General features: G+C 43.5%; 2 protein-coding genes across 4 annotated transcripts in view; one reads left to right on the plus strand and one right to left on the minus strand.

Moving 5' to 3' along the window:
* PFKFB1 (6-phosphofructo-2-kinase/fructose-2,6-biphosphatase 1) overlaps positions 1-3094 on the minus strand; it is an 87329-nt gene extending 84235 nt beyond the window's left edge. For 2 of the 3 annotated variants that reach the window (XM_021079420.1, XM_005673664.3), the window contains exon 1: positions 2837-3094. In XM_021079420.1, coding sequence (XP_020935079.1) covers positions 2837-2864 — 28 coding nt within the window. In that variant the 5' untranslated portion in view covers positions 2865-3094. Of the gene's footprint in view, positions 1-852; positions 958-2836 lie in introns of all 3 variants that reach the window. The other variant, XM_021079419.1, reaches the window with a different exon arrangement.
* APEX2 (apurinic/apyrimidinic endodeoxyribonuclease 2) lies at positions 6697-14594 on the plus strand. Its single transcript, XM_003135109.4, has 6 exons — positions 6697-6977; positions 7959-8042; positions 8706-8886; positions 9475-9621; positions 10362-10431; positions 13290-14594. Exons 1-6 carry the CDS (start codon positions 6821-6823, stop codon positions 14196-14198), a joined length of 1548 nt encoding a protein of 515 aa, XP_003135157.1. The 5' UTR covers positions 6697-6820; the 3' UTR covers positions 14199-14594.

Here is a 15223-nt window from a genome sequence, read left to right on the forward strand (position 1 = left end):
CTACTCTTTTAAATGAATCCACTGAGGCAGTGGATCACAGTAGTTAAAAGCAATGAGTTCTGGAGCCATACTACCTGAGTAGAATCCCACCTCTGTCCCTTGCTATGAGACTCTGAGCAGAAGATTTAACTTTTCAGTGTCTTGTTTTTTTTTTCATCTTATAAGAGTATCTAGTCACTTAGGGTTGAAGATTCAATGTGTTAACACATGTAAAGTAAACCTGGGAAATGTTCACTATATATTACCTAACACTGTGCTTCCATTTTGAAGTAAAAGATTAATCAACTCTATAGCTAATTTGCAATTTCTAACGTAATGCTGAGCATTCAGGAAACACTCAGTAAAGGAAACTTACAAAATTATGACAAAGGGTTAATATTTATAATAAATACAAAGTTCACGCCAATCAATTAGAAAGATGAATTCATTTTCACCTTTTGATTTTGTGATACAGAAGCCCCCTAGATATCATAGATAGAGAATATATCCAATTCTCTCATGTAAGAAAATGGAAGCCTAGATAGAGAAGTATTTTCTTAAGGTCCTCTAGCAAATTAAGCCACCAAGTCAGGAGTAGAATCCTGGGGACATGATATCTCCAGTCCAGAATCTTTGGTTAACTGATCAATCTAGCTTGATTTAAGAATATTCTCTTCCAGATTAGATCAGAACATTTAGAGTATTAGAACTAGACTTTGGAAGAGACAACTCTATTAATCCTAATAAGTCGTCTAACTTGTATCACTGCTAATGCTAATAATATTAATAATAACCCTTTTACATGTATGTTTTTCATGTTCCACAAGGAAACATACTCCTATCATAGTTGCTCTTTCCAAACATTCTCATTACCTTCACAGTGAAACTGAAGTTTAGGGAGAGGAAGTGGCTTGTCCAAGGTAATCAATCCAGTCACATGAACCCCTCTTCTATGTTTACAATTTTGTCCTCATGACTCTGCCAAAAGGCAGAAAGATAATTTTAGAAGCAGGAAATCTGAAGTAGGAGACTAGAGGGCTTTTGACAAGGTCTGAAATGGTAAACTTGGGGTCCAGGCTTGAAAACCCAACTTAAAACTGCTCAGAACTAGCTGCGTGCATGCGTGCGTGCGTGCGTGTGTGTGTTTTAACCACTGCTACAAATTATGATCCCAGAAGCAGAACTAAACAAGCTTTATGGAAAGGCCTCAGTGCTGGCTCTTCTCAATCAAACCTACCTCTCCAGCTGTGTCTTTCTTTAGATACCCATGGTCAAACTGTACTGACTACTCACTGGGCCTTCAACCTTACTATGTTTTTTTGTTGTTATTTTTTGTTTTGTTTTGTTTTGTTTTTTTTGCCTCTGGGCCTTTACTCAAAATTCTCTTCTCTTCCATTCTCAATGAAATCTGACTCACTCTTCAAGGTTGGGTTCAATGTTCACCTCCTCTGGGAAGCCTTCCCTGTACCCTTGGCTTTGCTTCTCATATTGCCTATATGCTTCTGTCTGTCTGAACAAGTATCCACCTCTGCTTTACTGGTCTACTTCCCTACTAGACTGTGAGCTCTTTAATGATGTGGACTGGATCTCAGCTACCTGTAATGTGTTTCCAGGTGTCTAGCTCAGGCCTCAGCACAGAAGAAATCTTTGCTCAGTATTTGTACAATCTACATCTCTCTACCCTCAATGAGATGAACATGTAGAAAAATAATCCCCAGCCAACAAGGTAAACTTTATAAAAGAGAGATATATAGGGAACTGGGTTAGGGAACTAACTTGGTCTGAAGGTAGAATGTTATAGTAGGATCGAAAATTCTCTCAACCTTGAATGGTGCATAACAGAATAAAGTCCTCCCATAACCATGAAAAGATCCAGTTAACTGGTTACAGCAAAAAAGTTTCACTTAATATCACAGACTCACCCAAGTCCAAGAGCTGAGTCATAAATTCTATATGGGGTTAATTCTATGTAGGAAAAGCATAATGTGACTTCCTGAGGCCCACATATCCTAACCATCCTCCCAAAGTATGAGGTGTATAGGAGAATTTCATTAAAAGCAGTATCAAGACAGTACTGATGGGTATCAGAATCACAAATGGGGTCTCCTTATCAGTAATTCTTGGAAGTATGGGTGTGAATACATTTGTGAGGAGTTAGGATGAGGAGGGGAGATTGGCCATATGCTTACAGGGGAGGTCAGGTGCGGCAGTAGCCTAAAATCCACTTCCTTCTTAGCCACTACCCTAGCTCACCATCCCCCCATTACTTTCAGCCCCATGCTTGGGGCCCTAGATTTGCTCTATCCTAGTCCTAGGAGTAGGGTTGTGGTTGGTATCAACTGTGGATGCTATAGAAAAAGTAGGATCACTAAGGCAGAGCACGGAAGTCCTGAAATATTTCCAGAGTTTTGGTTCCTGTCCTCCCACTCCTCTTCACCTTGTGACAGTCCTCTGAGGGCAATAGGCTAGGGACTTCAATTTCCATTTTAGTGAGGAGGCTGTAGAAGCCCAAAGAAGCTAAAAAATTTGTTCCAAGTGCCACATAAAACCAGCTATACTTCATATACCAGTTGGGAGTTAAGAGATAAATTCTCTTATCTAGCTCATTCAAAACTGGACTAGACCAAGTTAGATTTCTAAAGGTGCTAAGGAACTGTCCTTTGGGCCAGTATCCACAAAGTCAGGTCAGAATTGATGACAGACAGCTAATGAGATATAGAAAACATATTTTCCTCAACTTCCCATACCCTTTAATGAACACTTCAAGTGACTACCTAGTCCTAGAAAACTTTCCAGAGAGCCTAAAGAATGGATTTGGGTTTGTGTTAACTCCTATTTTTCCTTCTGTCTCACCTACCTGTTCTCCTAGGGTTTTTTCCTTCCATCGCTCATTATCCGACACACAGCTGTCTTGCATTTAGACCCCAAAGCAGGTCCAGAGGGTGGCATCAAAGAGGGAGCCTGGAGGTGCTCCTTAGTTCCCTGGGAAGGCTGGGGAGGTACCCTTGGTAAGAGGGGGTGTGTGCACGCTGTTGAAATATCAGCTGTTGTAGTTGCCAAAGAAGTTCCTGAGTCACCCGGAGCCTTTTCTCTTCAGGCCAACCATGTGTTCACCTTGCCCCAAAGGTCAGAACTAATATTAAGCTACTGCAGAATGGAGAAATTAAAACCAGCAATGGAAAAAGGCAAGATCTGGATTTCCTTAGGGCTGAGTTCAGATTGGTCTTCAGGGTAAATGGCATGATCCCTTACTGGAAAGTGATTTGGCAATATGAAGCAAGAGCAATAAAAATGTCCATTTCCTTTGTCCTAATTATCCCACTCTTGGGACTCAATCCTGAGCCAATAACCACCAAAAAAAAAAAAAAAAAAACCCAAAAAACAAACCAAAAAAAATAGAAAGGCTTAAAGCACCAACATTTTAATTTCATTTACAAGGATATTTTCTGATGGCAACAACTGGTATGTAAATTTTAAGTCTTCCAGGAGGAAAAGCAGCTCTTTGGATCTTTTTTGCAGACATTGATAATGATGGCTCTAAGCTTATGGAATTCTGGGGAGAAAGAATTCTTGGTGAGGAAACTGAAGATGCAGTTATGCTTTTCCCTGGACATTGGGCATGTCTATTATTTCTATTTTTATGTTCTAAAAAATGCTACTAACTTGTTGATGCTCTTGCTATTGTCCTTTGTTCATTTAGTCAACAAATATTAACTCCTAATATATGCTGCAATCTATATTAGGGGATATGGCTAACAAAATGAATCAAATATGGCCATCGCTCTCAAGCTGCTGGAAGTCTAGTAATAGGAATAGAAATCAATGGTAGCTGTGCATTGTGATAAGTGCTGTGACAAAATAGACCATAGGGAAAAGATCTAACTGGGGAGGTGTGTGGGTGGTTAGAAAAAAACATACTCAGGAAAGTATTCCCTGAGCTTACTAAGACAGGGGTTGAATCCTGGCTCTACTACTTCTGTGATACTTGGGTGAAGTCACTGAACCTCTCTTACTTAGCCTCAATGCTCCTTATGGTTGTCCTGATAATGAAACAAGATAATGCATATGAAGGAGCCATATTAAGAGACAGTGTTACTCCGGAACTTGGGTAGCTCACTTAAATTCTGTTGACCTCAATTTTACTTATCTAAGAAATGGAGCCAAGAGAAAATCCCTGTCAGCATCCTAAGGGATGCTATAGGGCCCAATACAAATAATGGCTACAGGATAGACTTGATACAGCCTCCCCATTCTACTTCCCCAGCCCAATAAAGCCTCAGGCCCTCTCCTAAGCCTTACTCCACTAGACTACCTTTCCTCCATGGTTTATTCAAAAGGTTCAATGCTATTTTGCAGCCTGCCCTCCCCTATATATTTAGTGATCCTTCCATATCACTCCGCATAGTACATTTTAATATTCTTCCCCCTTTAAAAAAATTGAAGTAAAATTTGCACATTAAATTAACAATTTTAAAGTGTACAATTCAGTGGTATTTAATACATTTTGCAAAGATTCCATTTATATGAAATACCAAATATAGGTAAATCCACAGGGAGAGAAAGCAAAGTGAATGCACCCAGGTACTGGAGGTTGAGGACATAGGGACTAACTGCTTAATGGGTAATGGGTATGTGTTTCCCTTTGGGGCAGTTGGGGTGATGTTTTGGAACCAGAAAGAGGTGATGGTCCCTCATTCTTTTTATAATTTTTTATTTAAGCTAAAATAAACATAACATAAAATTTTCCATTTTAACCATTTAAAGATTCTTTTGGCACAAAAACAGATATATGGATCAATGGAACAGAATAGAAAGCCCAAAAATATACCCCTACATCTATGGTCAATTAATTTTTGCCAAAGGAGGCAAGAATATATGATGGAAAAAAAGACAATCTCTTCAGTAAGTGGTGCTGGGAAAGCTGGACAGCCTCATGTAAATCAATGAAGTTAGAATACTCCCTTACACCACACACAAAAATAAACTCAAAATGGCTTAAAGACTTAAATATAAGAATGACACCATAAAACTCCTAGAAGAGAACATAGGCAAAATATTCTTGGACATAAATGGTAGTAATATCTTCTTAGATCAAGCTCCAAAAGCAAAAGAAATAAAAGCAAAAATAAACATATGTGACCTAATCAAACTTATAAGCTTTTGCACAGCAAAGAAAACCATAAATAAAGCAAAAAGATAACGTACAGACTGGGAGAAAATATTTGCAAATGATGCAACCAACAACGGCTTAACTTCCAAAATATACAAACAGATAATGGAGCTCAATATCAAAAACACAAATAAACCAATTGAAAAATGGGCAGAAGATCTAAATAAACATTTCGCCAAAAAAGACAAATAGAGGGCCAAAAGGCACATGAAAAGATGCTCAACATCACTAATTATTAAGACATGCAAATCAAAACTACAATGAGGCATCACCTCACACCAGTCAGAATGGCCATCATTAAAAAGACTACAAATAATAAATTCTGGACAGAGTGGAAAAAAAGGAACCCCCTACACTGTTGGTGGGAATGTAAATTGTTACAGCCACTATAGAGAAGAGTAGAGAGGTTCCTTAAAAATAAAAAAAAAAAAATAGAGCTAACACATGACTCTGCAATCCCACTTCTGGGCATATATCCTGAGAGAAAAATCATAATTTGAAAAGATGCATGCACCCCAATGTTCACTGCAACACCATTTACAATTGCCAAGACACGGAAGCAATCTAAATGTCCATTGACAGATGAATGAAGAAAGATATATACACATATATGTGTATACATATATATATATATATACACACACACACACACACAATAGAGTATTACTCAGACATAAAAAAGAATGAAATATTGCCACTTGCAGCAACATGGATCAACCTAAAGATTATCATACTAAGTGAAGTAATCCAGACAAAGACTAATACTATATGATACTGCTTATATGTGGATGCTAAAAAAATGACACAAATGAACTTATATTTAAAACGAAAATAGAACCAGACACAGAAAATAAATTTATGGTTACCAAAGGGGAAAGGGGGAGAGAGGGATAAGTTAAGAGTTCGAGATTAAAATATATATACTACTAGATATAAAACAAAACCACCAAGGACCTATTGTATAGCCAGGGAGCTGTACTCAATATCTGGTAATAACCTAAGGGAAAATAATATATACACATATATTATATGCATGTGAATTTCTTTGCGGTACACCTCAACTAACACATTATAAATCAACTATTCTTTAATAAAACAAATTTAAAAAAGCACTTCTCCCTCCTCCAGCCTGCAAATTTTCTTTCGCGCCTTTTCCCTCCCACGGTTACTACCGGGCTTATGTCAGCCACTCCCAGAACGCCAGCGCGACCCTGCCCTCTGCGCGCTGAAGGAAGCGGTAAAACCACGGGGGGGGGGGGCGCTTCGGTCTCTGCGCGGTTCCGCTGCTTTAAATGTGGTGAAATCCCACTTATAAGTAATCCAAAGCACCAAGAAGGGGCCATCTGAGCAGAGTAGAAACGCAGTCAGACCCCGGTGTGTGGACCTATATTTCTCGGAAGCAGCAGGAGGCCAACTTTCTTTCATCACTCCCTCCCCCTAAGCGCCCGCGTCGCCCTCTTCAGCTTCCGCTCCTCCCGCCAATGAAAACTCAGGGGCTCGAAGCCCCGCCCCACGTGCGACTGACCCTTTCGCAGCAGGCAAGAGAACGCCTGCGCAAACGCGCGCGCGCACGCGCGCGGAAGGTCAAGCCCTAGTGGCTCGGGGTCCTTCAGTCTCTAGCTCGCGCCTACGCAGGGCGCCGCTTTACCTGCCTTGCAATTAGCTGTCACCATGTTGCGAGTGGTGAGCTGGAACATCAATGGGATCCGGAGTCACCTGCAAGGAGCAGGGTACGAAGAGCCTAGCAACTGTACTGCCAGGGCCGTGGGGCGCATTTTGGACAAGCTGGATGCTGACATCGTCTGTCTTCAGGAGACCAAAGTGACCAGTGAGCGCCCAAGAATTCAGGACCCTTACCATACTTTCCCTTTTAAGCTAAATTTTGACCTTGGTGTATCTCATTTCACCTTCCCATTTCTCTCAATTTAAAGTACTCCCTTTGGAGCCAGTTTAGAATTCCAGTCCCCTCCTGTTTCTCACTCTTTTTCTCCTAATTCTCACATCACCTCCTGGCTTCATGAAAACCTTAACCCTCTCCCCCTTGCAATCTCCATCTTCTTTCAGATCCTCCAATTCACACCCGTTCTCCTGCTCCAGCTCAGTCCCTCAAATTTCCTCCCCCTGCACACTTTCCTTTTCTCACTCCGAAGTCAGATCTCCCATTCCCACCAAAGCCCAGCTCATATTTTTTAATTCCCACCACATCTTTGCCCCCAGCTTAGATTCCCTAATTTCCTCGTTTTTAAACTTCCATCTCAGATCCCCAGTTCAACTTATCTTTACCCCACCTCTCCCCAGCTGAGAGCTTCTCATCATTCCTACATCATGTTCCATTCCAAGCTTAGATCCTCTAATTCTCTCCCCCCCACAGCTCAATCCCTGATTCCTTCCCTCTCTCACCACCCCCCTTGTAGACCCTCTACTTACTTTTCCCTCCATTCTCAGTTCATATCCTCAAATTCCCTCTCCTATCTCCTATCTCCTATCCCCAGCTCAGATTCCCAGTTCTTTTTCCCATATGTCCATTTCCCACTCTCAGCTCCCTCTGGTAATCTGGTCACCTTGCCTCTTCCCACCAAATTCTTCACCTCCCTTAGTCTTCCCCCTTCTGGTAATTCTGATATCAGTTCTCTCTCTATTCCTCACTTTTTCAGCTCTTCCTCTAATCATAGATACTTCATTTTCTCCCCCACCCTGTCTATGATGGATATGAGGAACTAGCCTACAGCTGTAATTCCAGGCCTTTATGTGTCCTGGGTCCTAGTTTTATCTTGGACATAATTTTATAATCTTACATCTTTTTTTCCAGGGGATGTGCTGACAGAGCCCCTGGCTATCATTGAGGGCTATAACTCCTATTTTAGTTTCAGCCGCAACCGTAGTGGTTATTCTGGTAAGTGGGGCTTTCTGGGGACTTAGTGCTGGGGGCAGGTGGGAAAGAGTTTTCAGTATTCGATGAGAAGGTAATAAGAAACATAGGGTTTTAGTCCACAGAGCTAAAGCCACATCAAATTACATATAGAATAATTTATATATATATATATATATATATATATATATATGTAAAATACGGGACCTCAGAAGCATATGGTTATTTGTATTAGCTATGTTAATTGTGATGGTTAATTGTATGAGCTCTGGAGCCAGATTGCCTGGGTCGAATCCTAGCTCACTTCCTAGCTATGTACCCTCTGGCAAGCTATTTAACCTCTTTATGCATCAAGCTCCTCAGCTGGAAAATAGGCATAATGCCTACTTCTTAGGGCTATTACAAGGATTAATCCAATCAATACATGTGGTAATAACAATAGCTAACATTTTCTGAGCACATACCATGTAAAACACTTAGAATATTAGCTGTTATTAATCTGTGGCTTTTCTAGATGAAGGAACTGAGACTCCAGGGTTTCAGAAAAGTTGCCCCAGGCATCCATGGCCTTTGAGTTGGGAGAGTCATCAATAAGGCCACACTTGAGGAAGATGAGTAAGGTGACATGTGTAGGGGCAACAGGCTATTGGCTGCCAGGCTGGTTTAGAGTATCCTTTCTGTCTCCAGGTGTAGCCACCTTTTGTAAGGACAGTGCTACCCCAGTGGCTGCTGAAGAAGGCCTGAGTGGCCTACTTGCCACTCTGAATGGGGACGTGAATTGCTACGGAAACATGGATGAGTTCACCCAGGAAGAGCTTCGGGCTCTGGATAGTGAGGGCCGGGCCCTCCTCACACAACACAAGATCCGGTAATAGCCCACATCTCCCAGTAATAGCCCATATCTCCTGGTAATAGCCCACATCTCCCTATTACTGAACATTGCTGGTTCAATTCTGTGAATGTAGTGATTTTAAGGCTTGCCTTATAAGTAAACATGCATTAACCATGGAAAACTTCCCAAATTTGCCTTTCTTGGACTTTAGTCCTGGCTAGGCTACCTACTATGTGACCCTGGACAAATTATGTTCTTCTCTAAACCTTGAATTCTACAGTAAAGGAACTAGCCAGGAGATTTGGCTCTCTTAAGTACCATAGGTACCTCAAAAACAAGTTAGCCAATGCTGAACTACTGCCTCAGGTTGCTCCTTCTGGATGTCCTATTTTTGTAAATGGCAGCACCATCACTTGGTTTACCTGGGTATCATCCCAGATGCCCCTTTCTCTGCCTCATCTGTAGTTAGCCCCCAAGTCCTGTGTATGCCAGCTTAAGTCTTTCTATCCCTTTCCTTCACGTCCATGCCACAGACAACCATTAAGTGGAAGCCACATAGTGTAGGGATAGGGAAGGTGGCTTGAAAATGACCCCTTTTGAGGGAGCTGTATCTCTTCTCCCCAGCACACAGGATGGGGATGAGAAGTCCTTGACTGTAATCAACGTGTACTGCCCCCATGCGGACCCTGGAAAGCCTGAGCGGCTCACCTTTAAGATGCGCTTCTATCACTTGCTGCAGATCCGAGCAGAAGCCCTCCTGGCAGCTGGCAGGTACTGCAAGCCTGGGCAGCAGGCTTCCTTGAGTTTTTTTCTGGGCACTCAGCCCTGTGTCAAGCTCCACTGAGAGGGATATGGGATCTTTATCTTTTGAATTCACAGCCTAGTTGTAGACATCAACATGCCCACCTTAATAGGCCCTGCTCTCTAAAAGCTGCGAAGACCTGGTTAAGTGACACAAATATGGGTTTTGTACTCAGATAGCTTTGAGCACCTATCCTGGCTCCTCCTTTTACTCACTGTGAGCCCAAAGGCTAGTCCTGCCTCTGTTTGCCCTTTTATGAAATAGCTATATGAATCCTTACCTCACAGAATAGTTTTAAGGGTGAAATGAGATGAGGAAGGTAAAGTACCTGGGAACAAATGAAAAGTCTTGTCCGAGGGAGAGACAGGAAGGTTGGGGTGGGTTAAGGTAATCGAGGGATGCTTCCTGGAGGGAGTGGTACCTGAGCTCATCTTTGAAGGACCAGAAAGATGCCATTAGGTATAGATCAGTAAAACAATCATGTCAAACATGGAGCAGTGTAACCTTGAGAGGTCAGAATTGGGTTGGTCATGTGTAAAAAGCATCAAAGTTATAATGAGATTGGAGAGGTAGGCTACTGTGACTTTCTGTTGGCTCCCACCTTTGCCTCAGTGTCACAGGGAGCCTATCTGAGCTCTTGGGCCCAGGAGAAAATAGATGGGCCAGGGCTACTGCTTCCCTTTCTTGACATTTATTTTATATTTTTCAGCCATGTTATCATTCTGGGTGACCTGAATACAGCCCACCGCCCCATTGACCACTGGGATGCAGTCAACCTGGTAAAGCTCCCTCTAGACCTTTGATCTCTTACTATGGTTCTTTTCATCTAGCCAACCAATGCTGGGGTTTTGGCCCAGAGGCAGGCTTCCTTCATGGAAAAGCAGAGCTTGGTTTGAAATTCTATTCTCAAAGCACTGAGGATTGTCCTGGGGACTCAGTTACCCATTAGCTCTGGCTGTTGCTCCTCAGAGCTCTGTGTATGGTGGTGAGCTGTGGAGCCAATTATAGAATGATGTTTTCAGGACTGAGACAAAGATGGCAGCCCAGGAGTTTAGGAGAGCCCAGAAATGGAATTCATGGGCTAGCATGGACACCAGGGGAGATAATCTTAAAATTGGCTGAATCGTAAAAGATGAATAGAACAGAGCTTTGGGGTAGGGTTGGGGAGCAAAGCATTGTAGCATGATGAGCAGTGGCTGCAAGGTGAGAATTTGCCTGGTGTGTATGGGGACCTGCAACTCCCATTTTTGTTAGAGGGTGACATGGGAAGGAGGTTGAGTGGCAAGAGATGGGGTTAGAGTCCCAGTCAGATTTCAGGGGCCTTGAGGTCTACATTGCCTTGATCATTTCCCTAATACACAATGTTTCCCACTCACAAATCTTCAGTATATCCCTGTTATATCCCTTTGTGATGGAGAGAAAACACCCAGACCTGGCATTCAAGGCTCTTTCTTATCTGTACCCACTCTCCATTTCCATCCTCAGTACCTCTACACACTCCTTCCACTCCAACCAGGTTATCTTCTCTCTGCTCATTGCAAAAGTTACTCTCATTTTGACTTTTCTCATTGTACTCTGAATTGGTGGGCATCCCCTTCCTTCCATCTTCTTTCTTAAGTGATCCACTCATCTCTGAGTCCCTCTAGGCCAAAGGTTCTCAACTCCTGACATCACCATTAGAACAAAGCATTTTGAAAATTATCAATACTTTGGTACAACCATACATCAATTAAATCAGAATCTCTTGGGTGTGGGGCTAGGTTAGCAATATGTTTTAAAAGCTCTTAGGCTGATTTTATTGTATATTTAGGCTTGAGAACCCCTGCTCTAGAATCTACAAGTCAGTTCTCACCTTGGCTTGCCTCACAAGGATAGGGATCGGTAATTTATGATGGTATCATCCAATTCAGCACTAGGTTTGGCTCAAAGAAGAGGCTGTAGGAAGATTCCTTGATTAGTTTGCAGAAGGGCAATTTGAACAGAGATGTGGCTCCCAGCTGGGAAAATGAACGGAAATAAGATAATGAGAGACTGGTGGTGGTGGTGTGGTGTGGTGGGGAACGGAGTGTATACACAGAGTGCAACCCTTCAGTCCTCCATACCTTATTCCTCATCTGGAGTTTACTCAGCCTTTTCTTGCTGCTTCCTGTGATAGTGTCATATACCTTTATGCCATCTCTTCTTAATTCAGAACTATCCTAGATCTCTTAAGTGTACTGCCTACATTCTCTTTTTCCAGAAAAAGTGAACATGACATGACACAGTCTTGAAAATAGCAGGATATGTCCACTTCCCACAAGACTGGCTCTTCTGGAGTTCCCGTCATGGCTCAGCAGAAACGAATCTGACTAGTATCCATGAGGATGTGGGTTTGATTCCTGACCTTGCTTAGTGGGTCGGGGATCCAGCGTTGCCATGAGCTGTGGTGTAGGTTGCAGACGTGGCTCGAATCCTGTGTTGCTGTGACTGTTGCGTAGGCTAGCAGCTGTAGCTCCAATTTGACCTCTAGCCCAGGAACCTCTATATGCCGCAGGTGCGGCCCTAAAAAGCAAAAATAAAAAAGACTGGCTCTTCTAGTCTCATCTCCCTAAATGACACCATCATCCCCTTGTTTGCTCCAGCCAGAAGCCTGGGAATTGTGTTAGAATTGTCCTTCTCTACCCCCTCTTTCCCCACTCATTTGGTCAGTGAGTCCTGTTGATTCTAGCTGTAAATTATCTCTTAATTTCATTTTGTTTCCTCTGGCAGCACCCTAGTCTGAGTGACCAAGTGACCATCATCTCTTACTTAAGTGCGTGGACTATGGTAGTCATCTTCTGCTAGTATTCTGGCCGACAGTCTGGTTGCCCTTCAAGTCTTTTGGGTAGGCTGCCCCCTCCCTCCATAGGCCCATCATAGAAGTTATTCTCTCATTTTATAACACCCTCTGCCTGGGTAATTCCTGCTCCACCTTCACTTCTCAGCTCAAGATCATTTCCTTAAAGGAAGCCTCGTTGGTCCCCAGTGCAAGCTCAGAGTCCCACTTTGTTCCTAGTATTGTGCCTGGTGCGTAATCAGTGTCTCTTTGAATGTGTTGCATTGAATGAGTGGGTGAGTGAATTGGATGTGTGAATTGGATGGATGATGCCTTAGGGATCAGAGCCAAAGGAAGTATTCAGACATGAATCCTTGGAGCCCCTCAGCTCAGGATGGGGAAGGTTGGTCAGTGAGGTCTTTGACACATACAAGATAAACCAAAGTAGTACCAGAGTGTTTAAATAAAAAGGCAACAGTCTTCTGAACTCCTAACTGCAGCCATATTTCCTAGCAGTAACCAATTTTAACTTACTTTCCATTCTCTTGGTGAGCAGTTCTGAGAATTGCCTTGATTAAGCAAATAATGACCTTTCAAATTTGGGATTTATGGCCCAGTGCAAGGTAGATAGAGCCTGATGCAGAGGGAAAAACAACAATGGGCTTTTAAATCAGTAAGGATGGAAAGTGAATCCTAGCTCAGCCAGTTCCAGACTGTGTGACTTTGAGCAGTCTTCTTTGGAGTAACCACATTTTCTTGTCTGTAAAATGAAGCAGTTAGTTTAAGTCCCCTCCAGTTCTAGGCATTTAGTTCTTCTTTCTTTGTTCCCCTCCCCCTTCCCAGGAATGCTTTGAAGAGGACCCAGGGCGCAAGTGGATGGATGGCTTGCTCAGTAACCTGAGGTGCCAGGCTGGTTCCCATATGGGACCTTTCATTGATAGCTACCGCTACTTCCAGCCAAAGCAGAAAGGGGCCTTCACCTGCTGGTCGACAGTCACTGGTGCCCGCCATCTGAACTATGGCTCCCGGATTGACTATGTGCTGGGGGACAGGGCCCTGGTTATGGATACCTTTCAGTCCTCCTTTGTGCTGCCTGAGGTGATGGGCTCTGACCATTGCCCTGTGGGTGCAGTCTTGAACGTGTCCCCTGTGCCAGCAAAACAGTGTCCACCTTTATGTACCCGCTTCCTCCCCGAGTTTGCAGGCACCCAGCTCAAGATTCTTCGCTTCCTAGTTCGTCTTGAACAAGATCCTGTGTTCAAGCAGTCTGCACTGCAGCTCAGGAATCAAACACAGGTACAGTTGCGCCAAAATAAAGCCCGTGTGCGATCAACCAGGCCTCGGCCAAGTCAGACTGGCTCCAGTAGAGGCCAAAAAAAACTGATGAGCTATTTCCAGCCATCCTCCAGCCGTCCTCAAACCACTTCTAACTTGGATCTTCCTAGCCTTGGCACCCTCGTGACCCCAGAGACCTCAGAAGAGGAAGCGATGGCCAGTGTGGTGGAGGGGCACACCAAGGTTTCAGAGGCCAAGGATAAAAAGGAAGTACGGAGCTTGTTCTGGAAGTCTCTGCTGAGAGGGCCCTTACCCACACCCCTCTGTGGGGGCCACAGGGAGCCGTGTGTAATGCGAACTGTGAAGAAGCCAGGACCCAACCTGGGCCGCCACTTCTACATGTGTGCTAGGCCCCAGGGTCCTCCCACTGACCCTTCCTCCCGCTGCAACTTCTTCCTCTGGAGCAGGCCCAGTTGAACCAAGCCAGGATATCTGGCATGGTCAACCTTGCACATGATCTGAGGCCAGCTTCATCCTAAGCTGCCTCATCATCCCCCAAGGCCTCCTTCCCTTCCTCCTCCTCCTCCTCTTCCTTTTCTTCTTCCACCTTTCTCAAGGACCCATCCCTTCCCTCTTTTTCTTCCTCCAAGGCCTCTCTTCCTCTCTGTTCTTCCTGCCTAGCTCCTCCTCACTAGTGAGCTTCTTGGGCCTTAATGCTATAACCCATATCCCCACCCTACTTCCCATCTTCCTGTCAGAAGTACATAGGAACCAGTTGCCTGGGGAAGTTGTGATTTTTAAACCACTTTCTTACTTGTTGGGAAATGTAGCTGTGCCTAAATAAAGTCCACGTCTTTGTTGCTACTCACCATATCATTTTGAATGTGCTTCATGAAGTTGACTCAGAGATGTTATTTCAGTACTGCTTGTAGCCTGATAATAGAACTCCCAGAGGAGAGTGGAGGAAGGAGGAGTGATGCTCATTGTAAAGGTACTCTGTTAAGTTGTCAGGTTTCCCTGCACTGCTAAGGGTGAATCAGCAAGGGAGGTGGGTGGGTGTGGTAGAAAGCTGAGGCAGCCAATGAAACTTTTAAACAGTGCTTTCTAACTGGTATGTCACACAGATGCCACAGATGGGTTACAGGGTGGAAAGAAATGAGTCCCTCAACCCTAGAGTTGCCGAGCAGTACCAGGAATTACACAAGTGTCAGGAAAAATTGCCTCCAAGGCAACTAATACTATTATTTCACCCAAATGTGCCATGCAAATGTTTTCTGTATGTTATGACCTAGAAAGTTTGGGAGCATTGCCTTGAACAAGTTCTTGCTATAGCCAAGCCTCTTTCTCACCTTGGGAAACAGAACTGATAAATCCTTTTCTATAAGGTGCTGTAGGAAGGAAAGAGGATCATGGATTGAGGAGGACCTCCATTCTCTGCGGGAGAATACCTCCATAGTTTTGGGGAACCACTCCCTTCCTGCAAGCAGATTGGTGTGGACTGA

Source organism: Sus scrofa, chromosome X (assembly GCF_000003025.6).
Source record: "Sus scrofa isolate TJ Tabasco breed Duroc chromosome X, Sscrofa11.1, whole genome shotgun sequence".
In the NCBI taxonomy this organism is placed as follows: domain Eukaryota; kingdom Metazoa; phylum Chordata; class Mammalia; order Artiodactyla; family Suidae; genus Sus; species Sus scrofa.

Bases quoted from the DNA above. Each gene is read 5' to 3' on its own strand.
- APEX2 (XM_003135109.4), top strand. From the start codon at position 6,821: ATGTTGCGAGTGGTGAGCTGGAACATCAATGGGATCCGGAGTCACCTG. The intron at 8,043-8,705 runs GTAAGTGGGGCT...TTCTGTCTCCAG, and splicing joins CAACCGTAGTGGTTATTCTG to GTGTAGCCACCTTTTGTAAG. The intron at 9,622-10,361 runs GTACTGCAAGCC...TATATTTTTCAG, and splicing joins GCCCTCCTGGCAGCTGGCAG to CCATGTTATCATTCTGGGTG.